General features: G+C 38.5%; 1 protein-coding gene across 8 annotated transcripts; it reads right to left on the minus strand.

Annotated features, from left to right (window-relative positions):
• Window positions 1–566: 566 nt before the first annotated feature.
• FBXO38 (F-box protein 38) lies at window positions 567–27,765 on the minus strand. 8 transcript variants are annotated; one of them, XM_054217096.1, is made up of 22 exons: window positions 27,640–27,746; window positions 24,824–24,965; window positions 23,817–23,934; window positions 22,511–22,598; window positions 21,925–22,090; window positions 21,459–21,596; window positions 21,014–21,151; window positions 20,543–20,636; window positions 19,984–20,114; window positions 19,494–19,664; window positions 19,096–19,238; window positions 18,001–18,223; window positions 17,168–17,287; window positions 15,873–16,052; window positions 13,430–14,149; window positions 10,278–10,378; window positions 7,900–8,002; window positions 6,677–6,843; window positions 5,357–5,502; window positions 4,393–4,496; window positions 4,020–4,133; window positions 567–2,732 (listed from the first exon to the last, which is right to left on the minus strand). In XM_054217096.1, exons 2-22 carry the CDS (start codon window positions 24,846–24,848, stop codon window positions 2,554–2,556), a joined length of 3,369 nt encoding a protein of 1,122 aa, XP_054073071.1. In that variant the 5' UTR covers window positions 24,849–24,965; window positions 27,640–27,746; the 3' UTR covers window positions 567–2,553. The 8 variants fall into 8 exon arrangements, with proteins under 8 accessions (XP_054073071.1, XP_054073073.1, XP_054073075.1 ...); XM_054217094.1 differs by having other exon boundaries at window positions 569–2,732; window positions 22,511–22,674; window positions 23,817–23,950; XM_054217092.1 differs by lacking the exon at window positions 27,640–27,746 and adding an exon at window positions 25,609–25,701 and having other exon boundaries at window positions 569–2,732; window positions 22,511–22,674; window positions 23,817–23,950; window positions 24,824–25,009.
• Between the last annotated feature and the right edge of the window lie 30 nt (window positions 27,766–27,795).

The following is a 27,795-nucleotide window of genomic DNA, read 5'->3' on the forward strand; positions in this document are numbered from 1 at the left end:
TCAAAAACAACTTGCAAAACAAAACACGCACGGCTACTGCACACCCCATCAGCTAATTTGGCCTGATGTCTGAGCAATCTTTACTGTAAACACACATCCCCTGGTGCAGCGACTCAAGGATCCACACAAGAAATCAGAAACCCAAATGACAACTGCAACTTTTTGTTCTTCATGGTGGAAAACAAACCAAGACATCTTCAGACCTTAGAACTGGGACAGCTTTTCAGCTGGAGATGACGTGGCGCTGCGTGTGTGTATGCCTGCCACTAGCAGACCACAACTGAAGCCAGAGAGCTGCAAGCGAACTACTGTTTGTCCAGCAGCTCCTGCTGACACAAACTATATCCATTCACGTATTAGTAACAATTACTTATTTATTTAACTAATGAATGTTAAGCAGGAAAATAATTCTTTTCATCTGCTTTGCTCCTTTCCTCAATTTCAGATACTGACCTTAGTGAAAACAGCAGGTTCCCTGGCCAGATCCCAGATACAATCTCAATACAGTCTCAATCACCCAGAGCTCTCGTGAGATGGACACTATATTACCACTATCTGTAAAATGGGTGTAATGTTTAGAAGGTTAAAACTGCTGGAAGGTTCAGCTGCTACAGAAAGAAATATTGGATATAAATAAGTACATTATTTGTATAAATACTTCTTCAAAAGGCTAAAGTCAGAGGTACCAGTTGGAGATCTGTGCAATACTCCAGAAACGCAGTAACATTTTCCTGTACATGCGGTATTCAAATGGTAAACATGACTGAATCGATCACTCAGATTACTTGAAACACTTCTAGGAAGGGTCACAATTATGTTTTGTCTGAATATCACTGAATATATTATCTACAGTTAAATATATTTGTTACACCTGAACCGTTAACTTTGATCCTGCATTAAAGCAAATTTAACAGCATTCACATCATTATTTGGTATTTAGCACTCCACCTCCAGTTAGAGAGAGCACATGTGAGAAAATGCTACTGTACCAAATCTCCTGCTGCTTCCATTGGGCACCGTTCTCTTCCTCTTATCTAGTGTATTTCTAGTTCCACGTTACCTCAAGAATCTCCACAGAGGGACAGACACAGAGAAAACCAACACTGGCTTTGCTGTGTTGAACAGTTTTGCCTCTTCAATTCTACAGGGCTAACGTCATAGAAAACCCCATTAGTCACATTCATACCAAAGTTCAAAGAATTAAAATCATTAACAATAATGTGTAAAATTGTATAATGGTATAAACTAATTTGCTCTACGGCTTTTACCACTGCCATTTGTTAGGCTGGTAACTCTGCAACTTTTAAAAAGCGTGAACGATGGATCCGGCCATAGTTGATGATATGGCACATCCAAAGGTGCGTTTGTGCAGTCCCAGCCGTGTACGCGTGCAGACGCTGTTTCACAGCACAGCAAATTAGCCTTTAAGGGGTCTCCCACCCCCACAGGGCACATCACCAGCAGCACACAAGCCAGCTAGTTTAATACTAACTTGTGCATTTTTATACCTGTATAGTGACCTGCAGCAAATTCTGGACATATACACAAAACGTCTATGGATACTGTGGGAACCAGAGGCATTTTCTATATACAATAAAAACAAGTACTCAGGGGCAAAGAGTAGCTGTATTTACTGACTGTACGGAAAATCTGCATTCATGAGTGAGCATGAATCAGCCTGAAAGCTCACTGTTGGAGTCAGATGGATCCTGTACTGACACAGCTATAACTAAGCAATTACACATCCCTTTTCTTGCCTGTCTTAAGGGAAAATTCAGCTTTCAGCCAGTTAGTATGTGCAGATTCATGTTAGAGGGAGTGAAACCAACAATTAACAACTTACTTTTCATAGTACAGAGTCAAATACACTATTAAATGAAATCTAATGGTACAAAATACTTAAGAACACATCTTCTGTTTCCAAGGTGCTAAATGTGGGGGGGTTTCTTTCCCAAAAAAATGTTTTTAATGAACTCTACAAACAACCCCAGATCACCAACTTTGCCACATTTTTTTCTGCTTTTGGCCTTCTTTGCAGCAGCTGTAGAATAATTCTCTGTGAAAAATACACGCAAGACACAAAGATTGTGCTCAACAGGTTTACTCAGACTGGACTCTTAAATGCTCAAGAAAAAGGCACAGATTAAAAGAGACTCTGATGACTCTTTTGAACACCGCAAATGGGATTTTGTTTATAAGAAAAAAAAAATACTGCTATGAATTGTATGGGCTGAAAAATTCAAATATTCTTCCCTGTTCCTAATTATTGGCCTTCATTAAAATGGAATTTAAATTAAATTGTATAAACATATGAAATAAAGTCTCAGTATTAGGAAGTTTTTCTTTTCTTTCCTCTATGTACAAATCTTAGTATACAATTTTTACTTTTCATTATACATTTACTACATACTCTTTTCCAAACTGTGTGAGAGCAACTGCGAAGTATGTGTTTCAAGAAAATGCTTTGCATTTGGAAAGAATCCACCTGCTTTCGTGGCCAGCAAGTGCCAATCAGAATTTAGGAAGAGATGAGAGGTCAGGGAGGCTATGCACTCAAATGTAATCATCCTCTACTGGTTCACCGTTGACATCACAGTAATGGATGAAGATAGCCACCACACGTTGAAATACACCTTTTTTCATCTGGCGCAGCTCAGAGATCTCTTCTCCTATTGTTTCCATACAGATATCTGCAGACAACTGTCCTTTCCTTCGGGGTGCATAAATAGTAGCTGTGGAAGGCACATAAGAATAAAGACTAAAATCTTTCCTATAAAGAAATTCACAAGTGAATGTGTTTTGCATTAAATTAGATAGTCTTGGAAAGCAAAGGAAACAAAAATCCTCCATCGAGCAACAACGTTTAAGGATTATTCAAGCAGAAAAGGTACTCTGCCTTCCCCATATTTAAACCTTTCGATAGCTCCAATACTCATTTAATGTACGCAAAGTCCGTATGTCTGTGAGCGAAGGGAATCCCAGCACATAACAAAGCCTTCCTCTTGAGACTTACCTGATGTGCTTTCAGGTTATCCATTTCAGTGATCACTTAGATGTTTTATAAACAAGAGCAATTAAGGATAAAGCAGCAGTCTTCTTATTTTTTATGACTTTAACATAATTTTTTATCTACTTACTCTTTTAAATCAAATACATATCAATTTTTAATAATTCAGACTACATACTGAACTACAGGCATTAAGTCTATTATTCAATTTCAAATAAAAGTAACATAAAAATCAGAGAAAGGCAGAGCCAAAAAAGATGGAGCTAGGTAAGAATATCCAAACCATCATCAATTAAAAATACCTCTAATGAAGGAGATTCCAAGATTTTCCTAATTAGTAGTGGAAGAACATATTTTTCCCTGCTACCAAGCAAGGTTCTTGATTGAGCCCTAGGAACTGCCCCTATAATATTTTATAATACAAGGTCTTAAATAGAAAGAGGTATATCTGTCCTAAACTCTAACCCACACCATCTCCGTTACAGAGTTTTCAAGTCCAGTTCTTTCCTCTTTTCTCCCAATTTTCTATGAGTCTCACATCTCTCTGCTGGACTCTCTTCAGCCTACCTTCACAACCTTTCATAAAGCAAAGCCAGAGGCAGTAGTCCAGCTGAGCTTTCAGCAGTAATGCCAGTAAACTCCACAGAACACGAATTGCTGGGATTACACATCACAACATTAGTTTTGTGTGTGTTTTAAACGTACTCATTCTTCTGGCTGTGACAAACCCATCACATTTTTAGGATAAGCACCAAATTGGTGCTGATTTTTTCAGTATTAGTGGTTTCCAGCTGTTGATATTGACCAGCTGGTCAATAAACTGTTGTAGTACTATGGCCCTCTCCTCTGTTGGACCCCCTCCCTCCTCCAGCTCCCAACACTGCTACAAGTAGTTATTTCTAGTATACCCAAAATAGCATAATTAGAAAACTGAAAAATAAAGGAACACGTTGTCAGCTTGGAACAAGCAACAAGTTCAAGTTCTTTGAACACATCAAAAAAGATTACTCACTTCTCTCATCATCCTCAAAGTCATATCTTGCATAACTGTTTGGCTCCGCTGTTCTCAGAGATCTCAACCATGGGAAGTCAGTAATCATGGAGTAAGGGGCACCATCCACAATGCCTAGAAGACAGAACAGGATGAGGATATAACAATGTCACTCCTGCAGCATCTGCACTCTTCATCAAGTAAACTCCACTGCTCTGACATAGATCGGTCACTCTACTGCAGGAAAAGCACCTCCTCACTAAAATTCCCCCACTCTGTGCCAAAGGTCCCCCACTTCCCTCACAAAAGTTATTATTCATATCTCTTGTAACTTGATGGAAAGTTACTTAACAAGAGACTGATCATCAGCTTTCAGCTCTCTATAAACACTCACCTTCTAGAGTGTAAATATCTCGTCCCCAAGGGTACTTAGTGTATTTCTTCAGGTCTTCATCAGTTCGCGTAGCTTCAGGGAAGAACTCATATTTAATAAGCTCTCTAGAAAGGAGGAGGAAGAGATTACAGCCAGTAGCGAGGAGGAGGAAGAGATTACAGCCAGTAGTGATAGGAAACGTGAAGACAGGAGGGAGAAAAACCAAATGGGAAATCCTTTTACACAACCTTTCCTTTAACGAGCCTGAATCCACAGGAACACTCCTCTAAGACCCTCACACAAACTCAGTATGCAGTCCCTTCGCTTTTTTGTGTAACCACAGAGAATGAACTGTTTAGATGAGAATCCAATTAAGCTGCCTTTTAAGCACAGCCTTCTATCTGTAAGGAACGATCCAACATAGCTGCAACTGAACAAAACTTCAAAAGTAAATTTATTCTCTTAGTCATTTTAGTGAACAACTAGGACAACAAAAACACTGGTTGAAAACAATTGGATGAGAGCAACTGTAGACAATTCCCTGCTTCTGGGAATTTTTGCTCCTCAGTAAGGAGCTGATACTGATTGCACATCATCGTCCTCAGAAACTAACATTATTTCTTGGAGTAAATCAGTCTTTCTCTTTTCTAATAAAATAAACTTGTTTTCAGATTCGAAGGTATTCCTCAGCCATCCTGACTACTTCAATGTTCAATTGCATTACTCCTGGATGGAATAGAACCGGAAAATTCTACAGTATTTTTCATATGGTTAGGTTTATTTAATCTACGTTTTGTATAAGATACATCTTGACATTGAAATTCTACATCACACAATCCAGAATTCAACCTTTGCTAGTCAACAATTTTTTTTTTTTAATTTGGCTAACAGAATATGCAGCAAGTCTACAGCTTGACTGAAGCTGTAGCTACTGAATAAGGATTGAATACCTTTTCTGTAAAGCCACTGAAAGGTAAGTACTCACTGGTTGATATTTGCTATTGTGTCCATCCAGCTCCGAACGCGCACCTTATTGCGGACATTAGGTGGGTTACTGAATTCATGAATGATGCAAATGTGGTATGGATAAGGGCCACTAAATATCTTTTGCTCGAGAGTCAACGTGTCAACCTGTGAAAGGCAGCAAACAAAGACTTGTAAACAAGAGAAATAAAGAGATGTGATTTCAGAGTCAAGAGCAGACACCCACTAAATCCCCCAAATTCTGAGGGAACACGTCCAGTGAAAAGAAATTGTAACAGCATATGTAAGTAAATATATCACTAAAGTAAAACTTTCCTAGTGCAGCTTTGCCAATGAATCTTCTTGAGTAGTGGAATTTGATGGGAAATGTCTATTTTCTGATGTGTTTCACAACTGCCATATGTATGTAAACATTCATAAAATTATATACTGGTCTAAACTACATTCACTTTCTCAGAATTTGTCTCTGGTTTGGGGGGAGGGGTTGTTTTTTGTAGAAAATTTTTTTTTTATTCTTTATAGTCTTACCAGTGTCCTCTAAGAGCTATAGCGAAAGATCTACTTTCAAAGAAAAGCTGGCTTTTATATCAAATCAGCATTTCTTTGTTGGTCAGGCAAACTGAGCCAGAAAAAGCATTCCTTTGCTTGAGAGAAGCAGCATCACAGTGTAACACAGAATGCTCCAGTTAGAGTGAGAAAGTCAAAAAAACATTCTGGATCTTAAATTAAGCTCTCTTATTTACTTGTCAAATGACCGCAACATGTCAGTAGATGTCAGTGCTTCCATCTCCTACTCGCAATCTGGGGGAGGAAAGGGTGGCTCCCAGTACCACAACTATCTTACAACACTGTTTAGCATCAAAAGAGGATGCAGCTTTCAGCAAAGTAATATTCAAAACACTAACTGCTGTTACTAAATCTAACAGACATGGGTTAAAGATTTCAGATACCTATGCCTATGTCATGCTTCTGCTTACACAAAAGTACAAGCTGACTTAGTAGCATCTAGGTTCTTACAGTTACTTTTAGTTACTCAGTCTGGAATGAATTCAGTGCATCATGATTTTTTATAATACCTTCTGATGCAATGAATATTGGAGATGGTAACATTAAGTCCTAAAATTCAGTATCATCCAAGTTCCAGAATCTGCAATAAAAGCTTTGACGGGATAAAGTTTTAATAAACAGGTTTCTCAGAGTTGTGTTATTGTAACATTTACATTTCTTGCATTAATTGAACAACACAGGAAGCCAAGAGTGGTGAAAGAATACAGGTAGAACTTCAGATCTGTTCATGATTAAATGAAAGTTCGTTGTGTACCTGCTGCATTGGACGAAGATAAATGATCCGGTTTCTTTCCGGTGGCATCCTGAGAATCTGATCCAAAATCTGATCCATGTTTAATTTCTTGCACTGGGCATAGTCAAACCGATTGACAACTGGTGCATTTTCTACTTTTAAGTGTTTCAATACACGGCACCTTGTAGCTATAAATCAGCAAACAAAATTATTAAAAGAAAAGAAATATAATACTGAAAAGAGCTGAGGAGCATCCTGTCAGAGATTTTCAAAGCTGACTGTTTCAAAAGAAGGCGAGTAAGTAATCTAAGTAACAGACAATTACTGAAGTGGTTTGGATAGCTGGCGACTTAAGCGTATTGAAGAAATAGACTAGTTCATTTCTTCCACATTATGATTAAACTTTTAATTTGTGAACTTGTAAGAAGAGTCCTTTTAAAAGGCCATGTCAAATTTAATCCAACAATAACCTTTTTCTCCCTTTGTTTCCTTTCACAAAGGCCCCTGAAATGGCCTGTGGGCTGCCACAATGGAAAACCACTGACTTTAAAATCAGATCAAATATAGAGTATTGTGAAGCCACACAATGTAAAATTAAGCTATTTCCTTCCTAGTAAACCTGCTCATGTAATCAAAATTTAGTTAAAAATTAATTTATATTCTGAGAAGTATTCTGGAATAAAGAAAGAAAGAATTTCTTCATTCTGTGATGCAAAGAGATACCTCATTTCAGAAGAAAAAGTGTTATTTAGTGTAGAAGTTGCACAAAACAACAAATGACCCAATGCTTCAATACAGGACTAATCACACACCTTGAATCCAATGCAGGTTAAGTGCCATAATTTAAAACAGATTTTTATCATGTCAAGGACGACAGTATCATGATGTCAGATAAATAATCTATGTAAGCAGGAAGAAATGAGAGAAAAAACAAGGTACTCTGAAACTCATTTCATCAACTTCCAATTATTTTATTATCCCTCTTCAATAAACATCTCATCTTCCTAATTGTCATATAATTTCATCTGTTGATTTTCAGATATTAATCTTTATTAAACCTGTTACAACTTATAAGGAAAGAGGCATTCAAACTGAGAAGTAGTAATATTTGGTGTACTAAGCATCAGTCTGACTTGTAGCAAAGCAGCTGATGAATACAAAATAAGTAGTAGACTGACTTTAATTCTTCCAGAAATTTCTAATAATGCCAGATGGAGGAGGTACACATGACTTTAACTACATACCATGTATGAACATCATTTTGGGGCAGTCTTTCAGTACCAAATCTGTTATCCCACAATTGGTCAAGGTGATTCCAACAAGGTTTTTGGATTTCAAAGTCAGTACCTAGTGAAAATTTAAAAACAAAGAAATAATGACAGTAAAAAAAAAAAAAAAAAACCAAACAAAAAACAAAACTTAATTTTAAAAGACACTGCCAGATACAGAAGGATATTAATTGGATAATGATCAATATAATACAGCTTCTGTTCGCAGCAGGTATTTGAGATGACTAGGCTACTGACTGCAATAAGAAAAAAAAAAAAAAAGACTATCTGCAGATCAGCAACATCACAAAACGCAAAAGAACAACTTCACACAACTAAAAGAGGAGTCATATCAGAAAGCACAATTTCTATCAGATAACCTAAGTATCATCTGTCAGAAACTTCAAATCCTCTACTATTCAATTTCTGTTTTTCAACCACAATGACAAAAATGGCAATTCTGGACAGTAACACTTGTTTAAACACAGAAAAAAGGTGCTGCAGAGAATCATGAACTTCCCATACCAATGTAATTTACCAGCGCATGGATGGTTAAAATTATATAGATAACTTATTTAAACTTCTATGTCCACTATCAGTGTTAGAAAAATAAAGCATGCACCAAGCTCAAGCAGAATCATTTCCAAAAGCATGAGCACAGGGAGAATGTAATAAGAAAGGATCTTTTGGGGGTTTTATCTGAATTTTTCAAAGTTTTATATTAAAAACTGCAGCAAAATCTAGCAGCCCAAGGATGAAGCTGACCATTCTTATACAAAGAAGACTAAACAGAGTTCTATTAAAACAAAGTAAACAGTGTAAAGAGAAAAAAGAAGCATTATGCAATGGATTCTTTCAGTTCCAGCAATTTAAGCTGTTTCTTGTAACCACAGATAGTTAAAAAAAATTAAAAACTCATAATACTGTTCTTTCAAAATAGCATATTTAAAGAAGAAAAATCATGTACCCGAAAATATCTTTTATGCTAATTACAAAAGCTGTAATGCATCCTAGTAACCAGAAAAATATTATGGGACACATTCACAAAAGCTATCTTAAATCAGTGAGGCTAAGCTCTTCACTCGACAGACAGGGGAAAATAAACACAGGGGGTTCTTCTATGGCAGAACTCAGAAGAGAAGCTAAAGTGAGATGTTCAGAGGCAGCCCCTAAAGCAATCTCATGTTCGGCTACAATATCAGCCTTGAATAAACAGCCTCAATACTGTGAGCCAGACCTTGGAATTTCTCCTCCCTTGACTGATCTTCACTGCAGCAGAATTAACTTGTGTTACTAATGTACTACGAGAACCTCCAGCCTGCAAACTAACAGCACTTGCTATGTCCACAGGTAATTACATATTCCATGTTTCTTTTAACAGCAGTAGCCCACACTGTCATTTCAAAAATAAATGCCAGATAATAATTTTTTTCCCTGCATGTTGTGAAGGTTTGAGAAAACCCGCAACAATTTATTGTCGTTTAGACAATTATTCTATCAATCGATAACCCTTCCCCACCCGGGAAAACAAGGAAACACGAAGACTGAAATATAAATAGATTTAAAGGTAAGACTAAATAATTAACAATAATACTAAAGAATCAGTACTGATCCCGATACTAATATAAAATATACGAGGATTATACTCAGCCAATTGTAAGAGTAGGAAGCTGTGCACTCCCAGCAGGGGACAGCAAATGTCGGACGCTGCGAGCACAATGCCTTCAGGAGGAAGGGAAGCGCTCAGGGGTCCGGCACCGGGCAAGAAGTTCTCTGGACCGACGCCATCAAGGGAGAGAGAAACTATGCAGCAAACTTTCTAATTTATATTGAATGTGACGTTCATGGTATGAAATAATCCTGTTGGCCAGCCTGGGTCAAGTGCCCAGGTCTTGCTCCTCCTCATCCCTGCACCTGGCAAGGCTCGAAAACACCAAGACCTTGAATCCCACATAGCCTAGCTGGCTATGAAGTAAATATTTTCACTAATTCATACACTAGAGTCTTCTAAAAGTGCAGTTTTCCCAAGCATTAGAAGTTAGTTCTGTGTCGTGCAACTCAGGACACACATCAAGAAGGACACTGTGGGAAGGCAGGACTTCATGCAGCACTATAGCCATGAGCATCTGACAAATTTCAAGTTTAGCTTTAGCTTATCATTTGCTCTTCTCGGGCCAGTCAAGAGTACCACTGCACATAAGAGAGATATTTCCTGTATATGGTTAAGACCAAACAGAGCAGCAACATCAGTTATAACTCATCTGGCTCGACACACAAGACAAGCTTGTGTAATTACATTATTCATGAGCATCGCCAACTGATAAACCTGTAGGAAGTGAAGAAAAAGACCTTACTTGAACATGATCATCTTCAATAACTGGGTCACTTGTACTTGTGGACTTGTCAGCTGTCCTTTTCCGCTTTGTGGTTTGCCGAGGCTTTGGCTTGGCTACCTCTGGAAACAGAAAACCAGAAAAATCTTTCCTCTGTTCACATTTCATGATAACAATAGAGGCATTGCCTAGCTGAAAACATCCAGTAAGAACATACATTTCTTACATAAGATCAAAATACCTGTCTGGCTTGAAAACAACAATATCTCTTTTCCTTGCACAAAAACTACTTTCAGGTTTGTTGCTCAGAATCATTCATACTAAATAACTAGGGGCAGCAGGGTGGGCTGTTTATCGATGAAGACACAGGAATGCTGAACCTACAAGTTCAACGACACAGAAAGATGTGGAGCAAGGAAAAGAACAGAAGATGAACTGTTAGGTTACACTTAGTTCTCTGCAGCAAAGAGAATGTTCTTGATAAATATAAGAACCAAAATAGCTTTAATGTTTTAAATAGTAGAAATAATCTCAAGCTACTTGAAAGTCTGCTCTTTATAACTTTCACTAAGTTTTTCCTAATATTGCAAGGGATGCCTGGGTATAAAATACTTTGATATTCCGAAGCTGCTGCTTACTCCATTTCATGCACCAGTGACATCAAATTCCCGCTTGACTTAAAAGATGAGGCTTTGAGAGAAATAATGATAGATGACCACCCTTACCTCCTACAGTAAGAGGAAAAAAAATGCCCTAGAATTAATTTTCTGTGACTCACAGATCAAAACAAGAAATTATTTTACTAAAATTAAGCTTCCTTTGACTTTTTTGTTAAAACATTTAGCATGTTCACAAAGATTCGCAATCAAGATAGAAGTGCAAAATATTAGAGACTACGTATGAACTACTCCACGCTATATTACCATTAACATTAAAAAAATATCTCTTTTCCTACTTAACATCATCAAATTCCACCAATACATGTAAACTATTAACTAATGTGACATTCAGTGGGCCTGTGAGCTCCAGAATTCAGCCTACTGCTTTACGGGTCCACATGTTGAAAGATATAATATTAAGTACTCAACTTGTGCACCCATGAATCATCATCCCCAGAGAATTTTTTTGACAGTTCCTAAAGTATCTACAGATATTGAAATACTTCCTAGATATATTAGAGGAAGAAATTTCCAATTTTGTGTTGCAGCCGAGGGCCCAGAAACCTTTACAGAAGGTTTAACATAACATGCATTTTAAAACGTGAAAAGCTTGCTTCATTACAAATGCAAACCAAAATAAGTTTTAAAACACCCATTTATTACAAGAAAAAGTGTGGCTTACATTTTTACTAAAGTAAAAATCAAAACTACACACTTGAGTGGTCCTTTAGCCAGCTAGTCTGTGATGATAATTCTTTTAAAATTTCACTGTCTTTTAATATTTGACTTGTTCCACTGTTTGATATGAGTAAATAATTTAAGAGAAAAAAAATACTTTACTATCAAACATAGGTTTGTTACAGAAGCCAAAAACCACAATGTCATTTATGCTAGAATAATAGAAAGCAGCCATATTCAAGGCACATTTTTAGACTATTTATAGAAAAACATTTCCAACTCTGTAACAAAGCATTCTCAGGTTATACTCTACTGAGTTGTATATCCTATCCTAGTGAAGAAAAGCAATGTAACAGCCAGGCAGAAGTCGTCTCACTGTCCTATGTATTAAACAGATTTAAAACATAAAAATGACACATCAAGTCTCATACTCTGCCTCAAGCATCAACTAGTATCTGCTGCTTCAAAGAGGAAAATACGTGTATGTCTTTATGCACTTAACTCTATGGAGCTGGGAAAACAGTTCTGTCTTGTGTAGGCTAAATACAGGAAATACCGAGACATTTTTCTCCATAAGCAGAATAGATCTTTTTCCTGACTAACAACTGAAACATGAAAACAGAGATACTTTCAGAAAGATACCCTAATTTAATGCTTAGATCTGACTGACTTCACTTCATGTTTTGGTAATGGATGAGGATAGAGAGGAAGTATTTTCTTTTGATTTTTGTAGACTAATTACTAGTCATAATGGAGCAAGGTAGAAAACAGACATTTTAAATTTAATAGCAAGAGCATTTCTTTAATCTGAGATGCATCTAGCTACAGAACAATATCTTAGGTGATTTAGGTTTCATTAACACTTGGGAACATTAAGATAAACTGGAAAGACAGACACTAGGACATACTGTGTTTGAATCATCCCACATCAACAGAGATACGAATTTGCTATCAATCTTTTCTACCTCCAACGCATACAGTTCTGTAACCAGCACGTTTCATTTTTCAGTTTCATTTTACTTGCCAGATATTCTCATCAAAGAATCCTGGATATATGAGGTAATTATAAAGTGTGCTATGCCAAACTAAGATGATTATTTTGGAAAGCAAGTATATTTGGAAGAAACAGCAAGTTCCCCTCTCACATCTATTCTTTTCTCCCAACATTTCTGCCTTCATTCCAGCCCTTCAGGATTTTGTTTTTATTTTCTTGTTTTCTTTGTTTTACATGATGTGAAACATGAACCTATTTAACAAAAAGACAATTTTCAACAAGATTGATCACCACGCCTTATACACTTGGAAGTAGAATCCAATATGTAGGTGCACAAGCTTGGCTCAATTATAATTACGGCTTTCGTTATTGGTTGATAAAGTATCAGTTATTAACTTTTGCCTTCTTGCTAAGATCTGAGCGTACCTGCTGTCTTCTTCCTTTTAAAGGGAGAATTTTAATGGGGGAGACAGTCTTATGTTTCAATGAATAACAGCCTTCACAGGAAGAGAGAAGCTGTCAAAAGAAGTTGCATTTGGTTTTCAAATGAGTAAATCAAACACTGTTTAGTATGTACGGATAACACATACAGAAATACTTGGAGAAAAAGTCACTGGCACTCTTTCAGAGAGATCTGTTATTTTACCTAGCTATGGCAGTGAAGTCAGCGATTTCTGTTCCATCGATATTCTGACCTTTGATAAACCACTTAGTTTTAAATTATTAACCAATAAACTTCATGTTTAACTTCAGTATTATCTGTGGGTGTTGCAGTTGTTCAATACTGTCTCATGCCAGCACAGTAGTTTACTCACAAATTAATATATGCATATAGGTCATACCTGACTCCGATACCAGAGGGACATGGGACAGCTTGCTTCTAGCTCTTGTTAGCGGTCGGCGAGGATACTCTTCTTTATACACCATCTCACAGCTCTTTCGCTGTGAGCCTGTGCTCTCCTCCTCACTGACAGGCCCACGGGCACTCCCACTAGTCCTCTCATCACTTGTGTCTCCTGGAGGCCCACAGTTTGGCAGAGTTCTAAGTGCAAAATCTGACCCAGCACTGTTTGGTCCATTCCTGCAGGCTCCACTCGTGGATGGGCATTCTCCATCACAACACCCACTAGTCCTCTGTTGTGCGTCCTGTGGCTTGTAGCAGGAACACCTGGAACAAACAGAGCTCTCCTCAGTCTCTCTCTCACTGGAACCTTCACTTTTACAAGGCGAGCAGACACATTGCCTGGATCCATCTCCAAGTGCTGGACTGGTGCCAGCAGAGTGGCTATTAGCTGTCTGTGCACAGTCAGGGCTAGGAGAAACAGCACTGCAGGAGCTGGATGTTCCCGTTGATCCTGTAGCATTACTGCAACCTGTGTAAGAATCTTTGCTCTTGTTCCTTTCAGGCATGTCACTTGCTGCTTTCATGTCTGCTTTAATCTGCTCACTTGTTACTTGACAACCTTTCTCACAGCTGCTTTCCTCAGTATGGAACTGCTTTGTCTGGCCCGCTTGGCTGGCACTACATCTCTTCCGCAGTGGTGTCTTGCCTTTACCGCTCACTGTAAGAGTTACGTAAGAGAGAACAATGAGACAACCTAACACATAGTTTAAATAAATGCTGAGTGCTACTCTGTTTGAGACTACTTAAAACAGAAGGCAACCTAGAGGCCAATGACAAAACTTGTCAGGACCATTTTATGGGAATTAATGACATTTCTAGCGGTTGCTGAATCTCTGTGATGTCTTGCAGCTATTTTTGTAGTGATGTGCTGGAGTGTTTGTCAGTAAATGAGATATATATTTGCCAGAGAGGCTAATATTTTCACAAAGCAGCCAACTGGTTAAAAAGGCCAAAGCACAAAAATATGAAAACCACAGTGATAGTAGGCTTGTGTTTTCTTAAATATGAGGAATAAATCCGAGGAATTAAAATAGTAACATAGATAGGACTAAACTTTATGCTTTCAATAGCGATCCTTAGCTCCCCCTCATGGGCATGGAAAATGGTTTCAATAGGTAAGAGGAGCCTCAGTTTACAGATGAATAGAAAACCATAGCGAATAGTGTACAAATCACAACTGGAACTTAATGTCTACTGTCTTAATCCTCTCAGCTAATTACAGTAAACCGAGCCCCAAAAAACATAACTAGCACTGTAAAAGTTTATGCAAATTGTCTCCAAACACAGGTTATTTCAACCCTCAAACCAGAACTGACACCTGCACTATAAGCACAGCGCTCTACAGATTTCTGAGCTGGAACTACTAGTCTTGTTGAAGTGTACTAAAATGACGTGTAGGGAATACCCTAGTTACAATAGGAAGATACTTGATCCATTACAGCTTTGATATGTCCTAGGGTTTGCAGAAATTAGATCAGTACTAGACCTTCACAATGCAGGATTTTTATGTTAACTGCTTAGCTAAATATTCATGAAGGCTTAATACCGTATGTACTTCATCTGTCAGTTACTTATAGATTACAACTCAACTTCAACATCCTCCTGTCTTATGTACATATGAAACTATTTCACTTAGAACACAAACTACAAGAAATAGCATGTCATCTTTGTTGATGGAAAGGCCGTATGTCATATGTCATCGGACCCAGGGCTCGGACTTGGTGCCACAGATGTGCAGCATCTTTTGAGCAAACTCAAAAGACAAGAAATGTTCCTTTCTGTGTCTCTCTATAATTGCCATACTTCCAGGAAATTCTAGACTTCTGACTCCAAATGAGTCATAATAATATATATACTACTACTACATATATATACATATGCACATGCTATAATAGGAAGTGTTGTTCAGAAGTGAACAGTATGGAACATCGCCCTAAGAATTCTGACTAACCTCCAAAGCTCCCATCAAAGTAAAGTTGATCTTAGAAGTGTCCCCTTCAGGACACTCACACAGGGCCTCCATGAATCAAAAGATGGCTACAACTCTCATGCATTAGCCCCAACAGTCACATTTTGTTTCAGCAGCAATGTTTTGACAGATGAATCATCTGCAACAAAATAGTTGCAGAAGACCTTCAGGTTTCTGCATGCAATGCAGTGCAGCAGCACTATTTCTGTGTTTCTGTACAGCAACTATGTGATAGGGGCTGAGAGATGTGTCCTTACACCTCCATTTTACATTTAACAGGAAGAAAAGATTAGGGGACAAACAAACAAGCATGCCTGTTACAAAGCTAGAAATAAAACTGAACAAGATGGAAAGATTAAAGCTTAAGAATAAATTTTGCTTAACAGTGCCCAGGAACCCATTTGTTACACACCTGAAGGTTCTCTAATTTCCACTGGATCTCTGCTTTTCTCTTCTCCGTCTGAGTAATTCTGTGCAATGCTGTTAGAGATGGAGGCTCTTGAAGTCCCCATGTTTTCTTCCTCATCCTCACTGTCTGAATCATGGACAGTAATAGGTGCTGCTTTCACAACAGGCTGAATGCCACTTGGTCCTGAAAACAGTAGAAGAATGCCAACAATTCATGTAAGAATAAGCCAAACATGGATTAAAGGGATGAAGAACTTCTAGAACTGATTGAAAAAATGACAAGAGACGAATTTGGTTCAATTTAGTCACCCATTCTGCAGCTCCCTCATTAAAAACCAAATAGGAGAAGAGCAAAACACTGCATTTCAGCATTAAAGCATTCTAGTTTGGAAGGGGAAGAGTGTCACAGTGGTAAAACAAAACACAGGTTTTTCTGTAATGTTTCTCTGCCTCAGAATGGCTTAAATGTTCTTCCACAATAGTATGAGTAACTGCGCAACTATTTATTATAATTAGTCCCTGAAATCTTCACCACAAAGATAGAAATGTTGGTCACAACATCTGCAATTATCCTTCTAAATCCCACCAGCAGAAGTGGGAAGGAGAAGCATGAATTATCAAGCTTCAGTATAAACGTGTTTTGTTAGTTACCTCTCTTGGCTATTAACTGAAGGCATTAGCCAATCACAATGACTTATCTTCTTGTCGATAACCCAAGAAACAAACATGAAGTTAAATAACGTTTTCAGGAGTTATCTTGAAAAAGTGAACAGATCCAGCATACATGTATGTTACTTCACGCTGTTGGCATGTTTAGTAGAAAATTATGTTGTCCAGCAAACAGTGGCTATAAAAAAAAAATCAAGACTACATTATGTTACTAACGTGTGTCACTAATGATGTCACTAAATTAACACTGACACAAGTTGTTCTGGCTTGGGAAAAAAAAAAGCAAAAAAGAATCCACATGCTGCAGTGAAAGAAGTAAGGCCATTACCATCAACATCGGAACATAACCAGCTAATTCAGGCCTTCTAAGTCTTTTATTACACTGGGCACAAAAATAAGGCTTTAAGATCAAGATATTTCACTCCATATGCAAAGAAAACTGGGGACTGTAAACCAGACTTTAAAACAGAATAAGTTTCTTCACAGCAGTAAGCTGTGCTAGCATCATTATTCCAAATACACCAGACAACCCAGCTGAAGAAAACCATCCAAAAACAGATTTACACTGAAAAATTTAACCCCTGAGGAATGGGATACCAAAAGGTAATTCCATTCCAAACCCAGAGTTACCTGCTTGCTCTTCATCGACCTCCATAGGAACAACAGCCTGGCTGTGAGCCGGGAGCTCATTCTGGCCCTGCCCAGCAGCCATTCCTTCTTCCTGTGCCACCTCCTCCATCTCGTTCAGTGCTGAAAAGATTAAGAGGTGGTCAAGAAGAGGAAACAGAACAAACAGAGCCCATAGGCATAGGAGGAATTCAACTGGCACCCACAGAGACTCAGAGAATCCTCAAGAAGTAAGTAATAGTTGCCTTGAATCCTTCAGTTGCAAAAGTCTAGGTTGCACAACCTCACAGTTGCACAAAGTCTCTCACAGATTTGTTCTACATCTCTTTTAGCCGAGGCCCCAGCCTAATTTTTGGGGTTTACTTCTCCCAAATTTTCCACTCCTCCTCAAAGGTCTTGTTCCACTGCAGTGAGCAGCATAACCAGGATTTACATATTTGTTCCCTCCAATGATTTCTGCCTTTGGTAGTGAAGTTTAAAAATATATTATCTGACACCATGATGTACTCCCAGCTCTGACCAGAGAAGCCTAGAAACACTTCATACTTCCACAGATGAGCATCTCACTGAAACTCTACATTGCTAACATCTGTACTGACATGTATCATTGAATTGTAATGTGCCTGTGACAGCTATTAGACACAATATAAAGATAGCTTTTATCACACAGGTACTACAGAGGTGCAGACAGCCCTCAGAAAAGATTAAAGTTTCACACAAGGAACTGAAAGAGCAATGAACTTTTAATGTATATTCATACCTTCTCTAGGACCCTAGGTAAGTGGCAATGCAAATAAAATCACTCCCTACAAAAGTTCTCAAAGATCAGAGATTACCCTCAGCTGCAATCTGCTGCTCTTCAGCTTGACCATCTTGCCGCAGCTCATTCTCCTCATTCTGGTCATTTGGGTGTTGGTGATTGTTGTGGTGAATGTTTGGATTATTGTTATTCTGGTGGTTATTGTTGTTGTCGTTGTCATTGTTAGAGTTCTGATTGCTGACTAGGGCAGATGAGACACCAATTCCTGTGCCTGCACTTAGGCCCACACGAGCACAACCCTGAAAACAAAGTGCAACTATTAAAATTTCAAAACACAGACACGTTATCTCGACAACATATCCTAATGCCAACAGAAAAAGCATTCAGTAGTATCCAGGATAGCAAAACAATACACATGTGAAGCAAAGGGAAACTGTCCCTAATATTTCCTTATGCTGCACATTGCAGAGGTCTATCTTAAGTTTGGCAACCCAGAAAATTTACACTCCTGCTAAACTCCTAATGAAAGGGAACTCCACAAAACATATAATCTTACTTTATTAAATAGTATCTCATTTGCTATGAGATCGTATTACATCAGTACAAATAGCAGATCACATAGTCTTCCCAGAACACGGTAGCCTCAAGACAGAATTAATGATCAAAGAAAGCAGTTTTTTATGTAGGCAGTTTCCATTACGTAACAACAGCTGTTACAAAGATTTGTGTTACAGTGTAGGAGAGGGGACAACATGAAAAAATAAAAATCCTAAGTTTTGAAAGCACTCTGACAGGGAAGCAGGACCCCCATTTTATCCACTACAAAATCATTAAAAGCCCTTAGCATTGTAAACAGAGTGAAAAAAATCATATAAAAAGCAGCAACAAAATGAAGTTGCAGAAAAGACCTCAAGAGAAACACAGAATCAATGAGTCTTATTTCCTGGTCATATATTTATACAAAATCATACCTTGTAACCGGTCCCATCTGCAGAAGCAGCATCATTCTCCCTAACACATCATGACAATAGCAACTGCAAACCAAAGTAATTTATTTACCAAGCTATTTAATTAATTACAACTTTTAAAAGAATGCTTAACAGCTGGAGCTCACCATATTTCCAATGAGCTGGCAACAATAAAAAGCAAAACCGTTCCCTGAAAGACTCACCTTAGGAGGTTCACGGAACATCTGGTCCAGAGAAATAAATTCTAAGCTTGGCAATAACTCAATGAACTGACTAAAAGAATCCAGCTTTATTGCATGGCATCGCACCAGGGTGAGGTCAACCAGTCGGGTCCACCTTGAATGATCTGCGGAAGAGAAGAGATGCACTTCCTGAAGGATTCCTGTCTCACTTATTTTTCATTATACCCTTTCCAGATTTGAGAGTAGGCATCTTCTGTATCTCCATTCTGACAGTTACCAGGATCATTATGGTTCTAAACCAAGCATCATCTACTGTACTTACTAAGAAATAGAACAAGCAGTCCTACGAGCAGAAAAATTCTGTTTTAATATCACAGCTATTCTTGCAATATCTCTAAAATTTCAAAGGTGTGCAATACCTGTGATCCAGTTATTTGGGTTATGTAGATGTGGGCAGTTGTAAATGACGAGATACTTGATGCAAGAAAAAACTTCATTTACAGCTTTCATACCAATATCTGTAATAATTCCCGGATTTTCAACCACATCAGCCAAGCCGTACTTTACCAAGTCTCCATTTGTCATTTTACCTAAGAAAAAGATAGTAGCAAACACAGCAGTAAATTTCAGAAACTTGCCTTTATAGCATGGTTTTCTAACTCCCTACTTCAGTCCAATTTGGCAAAATGGATGAAATTATTACTTCAGTTCAATAAAGGTGAGACTTCCCCAATTTCAGTAAGAGTTTCAGGAAGTGAAGAAAAACATATTTGGCTGTATGAGATCAGCAGCCTCAATATGGGTACATTAATATTCTTTTTAATCACTCTTAGAAAACGACTGAAAACACATCAAGTTATTTAATCCTTATATGTATCAAATAATTTATGTATATAAAAAATGTCATACACTGTAGTAAAAACTCATCAACATATCCTAGATGAAGAGTTTCAAACTGTGGAAATTCCAGTTCAGCCATCTTCAAAGCAGAAAAAACACCATCTTTGGTCAAGGAAGGCTGGATCCGCACTTCATGCAACCTGAATGCAATTAAGAATTGTTCCTATTAAAAGGCATGCCAAAACACAATTGCCATAGAAACCACGCAAGAAGATGCCCTCTGGTAATAAAATGAAAATATTCTTTGAACAATGGCAGGATTAAGAGGATATTTGTTGCATCTTTATGGCAGTATTTGGCAGTTACATAGCAGTATAGGATTTGTGAGACTAACCGCACCACGCTTTTCAGATATAGGTCTAAGAAGGTGGCTTATGACACACAGTGATTCAGAGGCAGACATAACTCCAGTTATTTTAACCACAGAATACTCCTGCTATATAAAGTTTAAACGTTTATTCCTTAAATTTTTGAAGGTTGTTCTGCTTTTTCATGTTCCTGGACTTCACTACTAAGATACTTATTTTGAAAAAGGAGAAGAGGGAAAGAAAGATCTAAAGGTCTGTACCTTCGTGCAGCAGTTATGATGAGGTAGCCAAGATCCACTTCAAGTGCATTCTTGCAAGCTCCCAGAACTATAGTGTGCAAATTCCTAAAACCACCTGACAAATAAAAAACCATTATTTCACTTCAGTCACAGATCACAACCTTAAGCCTTATACACTTCCACCAGAGTTGTCTTGACGAGTGAATTAACAAAACACATCTTTTTCAGCAAATCAATAAAACACATATTTGCACACAGCTCCCCTCCAGTCCTGCTAGTTCCACTCACCAAAAAATGCAACTGGAAGGTTAGCTTATCAGTCAACAGTTAATTGCAGTTAAAAGATCAAAACAATATTCAATACGGAGCTATATTTAGCACCATAACCATAGTTCCAAACTTGATACCTTTAAAATAATAATCAAGAAAGGATACGCTACAGACAAAAAAGCTAAGCTTCACATGCCTCCAGTATCTGCTAATATTTAATACCTGATCTCCAGCTATCTTCTACCACATGCTGGATAAGTCCTCCAAGAAATGGAACACGAACCAGTTCTAAATGCTCCAAATTTCGAGCAGAAGCCAGGCCTGTCACCAGGGGAACATACTTCAAAGAATTTGTGGGTCCTACATAGAACAAACCAATACAGACAAAGAACTGTTGTTCACTTAACAACACTGAATGTATCACATTAAAGAATTTAAAAACGTCCACATATATCCATTTATATCAGTAAGTCAAAAGAATTACATAGCACCAAATAATGTACAGGAGAAGGATACATTTCTATCCAACACCAGGAATAAAACAGTAACTGTTGTCAGAATCTTGTATTCTAAGATTCCATTTACAGTTGGTGCCTATACAGCTTTAACAGAATCAGTAGATTTCCTACATGCTAAAACATCCCCTCCATATACAAATCCCTCTTACCAGCACAGTTCCTCATGACAAAAGTGCGTAAGCTGATACAAAGGAAATCTTTAAAAGGCTGCGGTTTGGTGAGTCTCACCCACTTCAAATAAAGGTGCCTCAGCATTGGGATACAAGGAATCTCAGGGACATTCACCCCTAATAATACATAAACAAAAACATTTTAAACAAGCTTTAAGCAATAAACTCTAGGATAACTGTCTTTGGATTAACATTCTGGCTTTAAAAAAGGAAGTCTTTTCTTTGCTTTGTGGCATGTGAGAAAAGCTGTAAACATTTTAAACACAAGTTCTTCCCCTCAGTTTGTCAAGACAGTTTTTTAGAATTTGCCCTTTGACTTGCTATCATATATATAGCAACTAGTATTTAAAAAATGCCACGTGCCAAGCTCCCTCTCAAGAAGAATTACAATCTTGCAGAGTTTCAAAGCATTTAAAAGCCAACTACTTCATCATTAAACACTTACCTACTAAGTGCAAAGTCTGAATTTTAGCTCCTATAGGAATTTTCAGCTTGTTCTCAGGAGGAATTGGAAAAGCACCATTACGATTACGAAACTTCCCTAAAATATGAACTTGCGGCATGTACGTCCAAATAGCTTCTACCAGCTCTAAATGAGAGGTCTCAACACCCTGGATAAAAGGAAGCAAAACAAATGCTCTAACACCAGTTCAAACAACAATATTCTCTTAACCGTGTAAACTTCTCAATAACATGCTATACATAATGCAATGTGTTATTTCACTTTAAATGTGTAGCAAGACTTTTCTTCTTAAAAGCAGAGCAATCAGAGTTTTAATTCGTTTCTGGACTTAAGAGCACTTGTGATTCCCATTGGTGCAACTAAAAATAGTACTCATTTGCAAATCAGTCGCACATTTGCAGATATGGTCACAATTAACTGCTACTCTGTACAGCCAGATCTGAATGCAAAGCCCAGGTCAGAACACAAAGCCCTGTAAGCAATGAGTCCCTGCCAGATTTCTTCTGCTCTGCTAACACGCTTCATCCTAGCTGTTGAAGGAGGTTCGCTCTCAAGTCTAATCACTCACCAGCAGATTTGGACAGGCCTGCAAAGCCTCTAAAACTCCAGGAATGCTGAAAGCTTCATGGCCACGGACTCTGCGTCTTTCAAGATACCTGGGATGAAGACCATAAAGTTGTTCAATGTCTGGCATCTTCCTCAGCAGCGTTAGGAAACTGGAATCAGTGAAACCTAAGATGACAACAACAGATTTGCTATTTGTGTGATAGTAGACACCTAGAGATGTAAAGGGAAAGCCAAATGCATTGTTCTCTTTATATGGTAGTATAAATTCTACAACGTTGAAAGATTTACTCAGTGAATCAATAGCTTGTCTTCTACTTCCAGATTCTCGAAATCATGACCTACATACTCTTCTGCCTTGAATTCTGCAGGCTTGCTACAGGTTTCCTTCAGTGGAATTGCATGGCTACAGGGTTAACTATATTTTCTCCCTTCTCAGATTAAATACCTCTGCAAACTGACAAGCTTTGTGTCTATATCTTTCCTGGAATTCCATTTATCAACTACACGGCTCAAAAATGTCAAGTTGGAACAGTTATCTGCAGTTCATCACTGTTCACCACAGCTCACAATTCTCAAAGAAATAAGACAGTTTCTTAAAGCAAATGATTATTTTATTGTAACATAAGACAACACATAAAAAGGATTTTAAACTAGTAAGTTACCTGTATTTACATCTGTCTTAGGTTAGGTCTAACCATCTACCTGGTATCAGCACTAATAAATCTAACTTTGCAGATCCTCTAACTTTTAGAATTCACTCATTTTAGCTCTTTCCCCCAACAAATCCCATCAGTGTCATTTAAATCCAACAGAAATCCTAATACTCACAGGGTTGACCTAGGTTGCCCAATTTATCTATGGATCTGAAGATGGCTTGAGGTGTGACATCAATACTTATTTATTCTTACATTGTTAAGTGTTGGCAGATGAGTTGCTCTCTCATTCCATTGTATTTTTTCCTGCCTGCATGCAAACAGCCTCTTCTTGGATTAACCCTTGGATTAACTCCCTTACAATAATCAGACAAACACAGATTGTATTTACAGATTGCTACCGAGAATCCCCATTTCTGCTACAGTAATATCCGATATATATACCACACACAGATACACAGACACAGTTAAATTTTCCAAGCCATGTACTGAAGGAAGCCACCCAATTTTCAAAGAAGTCAAAAGGAATTAAACATCTAACTCCTTTTACTGCTTTTGAAAATTCACCCTGTACGTGTCATTACAAATACCAGGATAGCATAGTTTTGATTACTACCACTTTAACGCCATATGTTAAGTGAGTGCATTACTCACCAGTGGGCATGTATTCCCACCAACGGCCTGCACATAGATCCACAACCTTCACTACTCGCAGATAAAGAGTGACTGCTTCCTTCAGCTTCCGGGACAGGCATTCCATGCACATAATATCCTGCAAGGGAAGGTACCTTTGGGAGAGGAAAAAACACCCCTCTGATTTATCAAAGGTGGATCCTTTTTTACTTTTTCCAAACTAAAGATCCCAAGCATGACTACACAAATTCATATATTTCTAACACCTAATATCAGTAATTCAAATAGAATTTTTGGGCTGTACTCTAATAAAGTGTGGAATTTTGCTAAGCAGAAAAACCCACCAATTTTTGACACCGAATATAGGATATTTAAGGTACAAATATAATACTAAAATGGAGACATGCTTTAGTTCTCCAATAAATACTGCTGACCAAACCGTTTGCCACAATAGTTTCTTACGTGGTTTAATTAAAGGCACTTTCATTTTCTAGTACATACTAGCATGCTCAATTTGCAAATGTTTTAGAGAGCTACTGTTTTTAAAGAACTTGTCAATAAGACATATGTTTTGAATATAATAGGCATGAGTGAACATCTTGGAGAAGGACTGTGCTGTAGGGAAGATTATACGCTCATCCAAATTCCCTTCTGCACACTGTGATGCAGATGCAACAATTTCAAAACATGCACCTCAACTATGTAATACCCGAGATACATTTCTGCACTGCAATCAATATTTAAACACTTGTTACCACACACAATAATTAAATCCCTTATTTATTTCTTCTTCCTTTTACCCTTCAAGACATTCACATAAATTAATTTTCAAAGCATCCAAATGAACTCTGTAACTGAAAAAACATTTCTCACCCCTTTTTATCCAATTTTTATCCACCAGTTCACTCGTGGTACGTCGACACTTTCTGAATACTATGTGACACAAACATCAATGCAGGAAGATTGGGAAAAGAAATAGAAAACAATATAATAATAAACAATAAATTGACATCTGACAAGCTGCTCACCTAAAGATGTGGCAAAGCACTTCATGAGAGAGTTGGTTCATGTAATCCTTTGGCTCATCCGCTTTGGTAGACTCAGAGCCTTCCCTGTTCACTGAGCATGGTTTCACATTTTTCCGCCGGGGACCCATATTTGCAATGATTTCTGATTAAAGGAAACGTTCACAGTGTTACGCAAATTCAGTGCAACTGAAAGAGAAGAGGGACAGAGAGTACAGGAGGACGCACCAGTTAAGCTTTGTTTACCACAAACCTTAACAAAATCTGCCAATAAAGACAAGTTCCAGTACAGCTGAATTGAGTTAATTAAGAAATAGAAAAATTCTTCCAACAAGTTATAGTTGGTCTCGTACATGAGGTCTCAGACATAACCTGATGATTATTAGATAAACTAGAAAGTCCCTTGAGCTAAGGGAAAACGACAAAGAAGAAAATCACCACGGGTTTAATAAGAGATCAATTATTTTGCATTAATAAAATGTCTTCAGAGATACCATCCACACACTAGTTGATCAAGACAAATCACAGGAAAGCTGTGCGGATACTACAGAGGTTACTAAGCAAATACCAACCAGAGATGTTCCACTGAAACAGAAAGCCAAAAGCTTCTGTCTAGCAGAAAAATAAATATATTTCCTTTTAGAAAAAACAGGCTACTACTGATCATTCCCCAAAAATGCCCTATTAAAGGTCCCCAAACCAGCTCTTCTTAGAGGTTAGAATACCAAACAAAACAGTCAGGTTGCTAAGTTAAAGATCAAAGCCCCAGAAAAACTGAAAGACCTTGCCTCAGCAGCAATGTGCAGGATATCCTCTCCTTTTTCCCTTTACTGAATTAATGTGCTCGTGTCTACATTTTTCCTGCAGCACACATACAGACACAGAAGGACTGAAATAACAATAACATATATTTCATTTAAAAACATATAAATTGATTACAAGAAATAACAAATATGAACTTAATATTAACATCAGAATAACTGAGTTAACACCTCACACAGATGAACGGCATGAGAAATGTCTTCACTACTGCTATTTAGCTGAGGAATGCTTTCTGGTAAGTAGGGTAAAGCATCATTAACTCTGTAAACCTGTTTAACAGGTTGAATAACAAAATTCAGTGGATGAGGAGAAACAACTTTAAAAAAAGACAGATTTTGGAAAACTCATCAAAGATGCGCCTGTTACAGCATTCACTGTGATGTAAATATACCACAGTGTTTGTTTCACATTATGTGCAAGCGGCAACTGAGAAGAAAAACAAAGCAACTCATGGAAATGAAAAAGAAAAATTTTGCTTTCCCCAACACAAATGATTTATATGCTGGCACAAAATTTGAAATATTGATAGCTTCACAGTGATCGAATTATTGAAAAACATGTGCTTTCACACATTTTTGCATGCATTGTAAATTAAAAAGTGTATGTTATAATAATTAATTTTATTTAAAATGGTGATATCAAAATAACTAAATTAGCACCTTCTGCCAGTCAATACCATAAAACATACCTCTACTCCTTTGAACTGGCTGGGACTTCTCCAGCCAAACCTAAAGGCACTGAGTTTGTCTGTACATATACTACCCTTCTTTTTTAGTGCACACCAGAAAGGTTTAGTACATTTGTAATACCACAGTGCAATGTTGTTCAATAACATGAAGGCCAAAATTGACTTCAGACTATTTATGAGATTGGACTCCAATGAAAACAAGTATTCTATGGATTCCCAGTGAATGTCACCTGATCACTCTATTTGAACAGAGGGCAGGATACAACCGAAAAAATTCTAGGTTGATGAAGACACACGATGGAGTACAATACAGCAGTATTTAAAGGACAGCATTAAAAAGACTGCGATATAAGGTCAGAGAAAAGACAGACATTAACAAACAGACCAGCTTATAGGGAAAAACTCTGAAAGAATCCTGTAAGATGTAAATGCAACGAACACAACCTGCCCTCTTTAGTTTGGGCTGTGGCTTGGTTTGGCTCCTGCCATTAAGTAAAGAGGAAAAAGAATGAGCTAGTCTCTTATGAGCCAGCAGTTTCTGCAAAATACACGTTCCTCTTGATACTATTTTTAAGCTAATGCGTGCAGCTTTAACATCTCATTCTACATTAGGAAGCTGACCCCATTTTCAAAAAAAACCCTTCAGATATTTAATAAGGCTGATAAAACCGTTTTGCTCTCCCCAGCTCAATAAAAGCACGAGAGTCTTTGCATGAAACAACAGCTCGATGTGTGTCACCTTCTCAATTGAACTTAAAATGCTTAAAAAGCCAGGGAGAGGCCTGTGCCATCCCGCAGAAACGACCATTTTAGAAAAAAACGCGGAGAACAGCTAGAGACAGACTGGCAAACACTAATTTGAGGTGTGTTTCCTTGTGGGGAAAAAAAAAAAAAAGAACACGTTTATTTTTGCTTAGATAAGCGATATAAAAGCAGGTTTCCCCACAGCCCTCTTCCCTGCAGACAGCCCAAACGCCGCCGTTCCCTCAGCGAGAGAACGGGGAGGTGGGGGGGGGGGGGGGGGGAGCGGCGGCGACAGCCGCCCTCAGGGCGGCCCCTCAGGGCTCCCCCCTTTCCCCCGCAGCAGCAGCAAGGACAGGAGTCTTCCTCAGGCCCTGTCACATCGGGGAACGGCCCTCACCGGCCCCAGGCCGGGCCACCCGAGGCCCCAGTGCCGGACAACGACAGCCCCGGCCGGCAAAGGGGGACAGCGGCACCGCTCCGCCGCAGCAGGCCCACCCGCCGCGAGAGGACGGGGGTGGGCGGCAGCCTCTATCTCCCCGAGCCCCGCCGGCCCGTGGCTCCTTACCTGCCCCTCAGCGCCGCCCTGTTATTGTGGCCGCGGGGGGAGGGTTAACCCTGGCAGCCGCTTCCTGCGCGTCCCCTTCCGCCAGCGCCGCCGCGCTTCCGGCCCCGCTTCCGGCGCCGCGTCGCCCCACCCCGCCGCCATCTTGGGGACAGCTGG

The sequence above is a fragment of the Rissa tridactyla genome, chromosome 11 (assembly GCF_028500815.1).
Source record: "Rissa tridactyla isolate bRisTri1 chromosome 11, bRisTri1.patW.cur.20221130, whole genome shotgun sequence".
NCBI lineage: Eukaryota > Metazoa > Chordata > Aves > Charadriiformes > Laridae > Rissa > Rissa tridactyla.

Bases quoted from the DNA above. Each gene is read 5' to 3' on its own strand.
- FBXO38 (XM_054217094.1), bottom strand. From the start codon at position 24,951: ATGGGTCCCCGGCGGAAAAATGTGAAACCATGCTCAGTGAACAGGGAA. The intron at 22,091-22,510 runs GTGAGTGATTAG...CCTTTTATCCAG, and splicing joins AGGCCTGTCCAAATCTGCTG to GGTGTTGAGACCTCTCATTT. The intron at 2,733-4,019 runs GTGAGTAATCTT...TGCCTTCCACAG, and splicing joins CTTTGAGGATGATGAGAGAA to CTACTATTTATGCACCCCGA.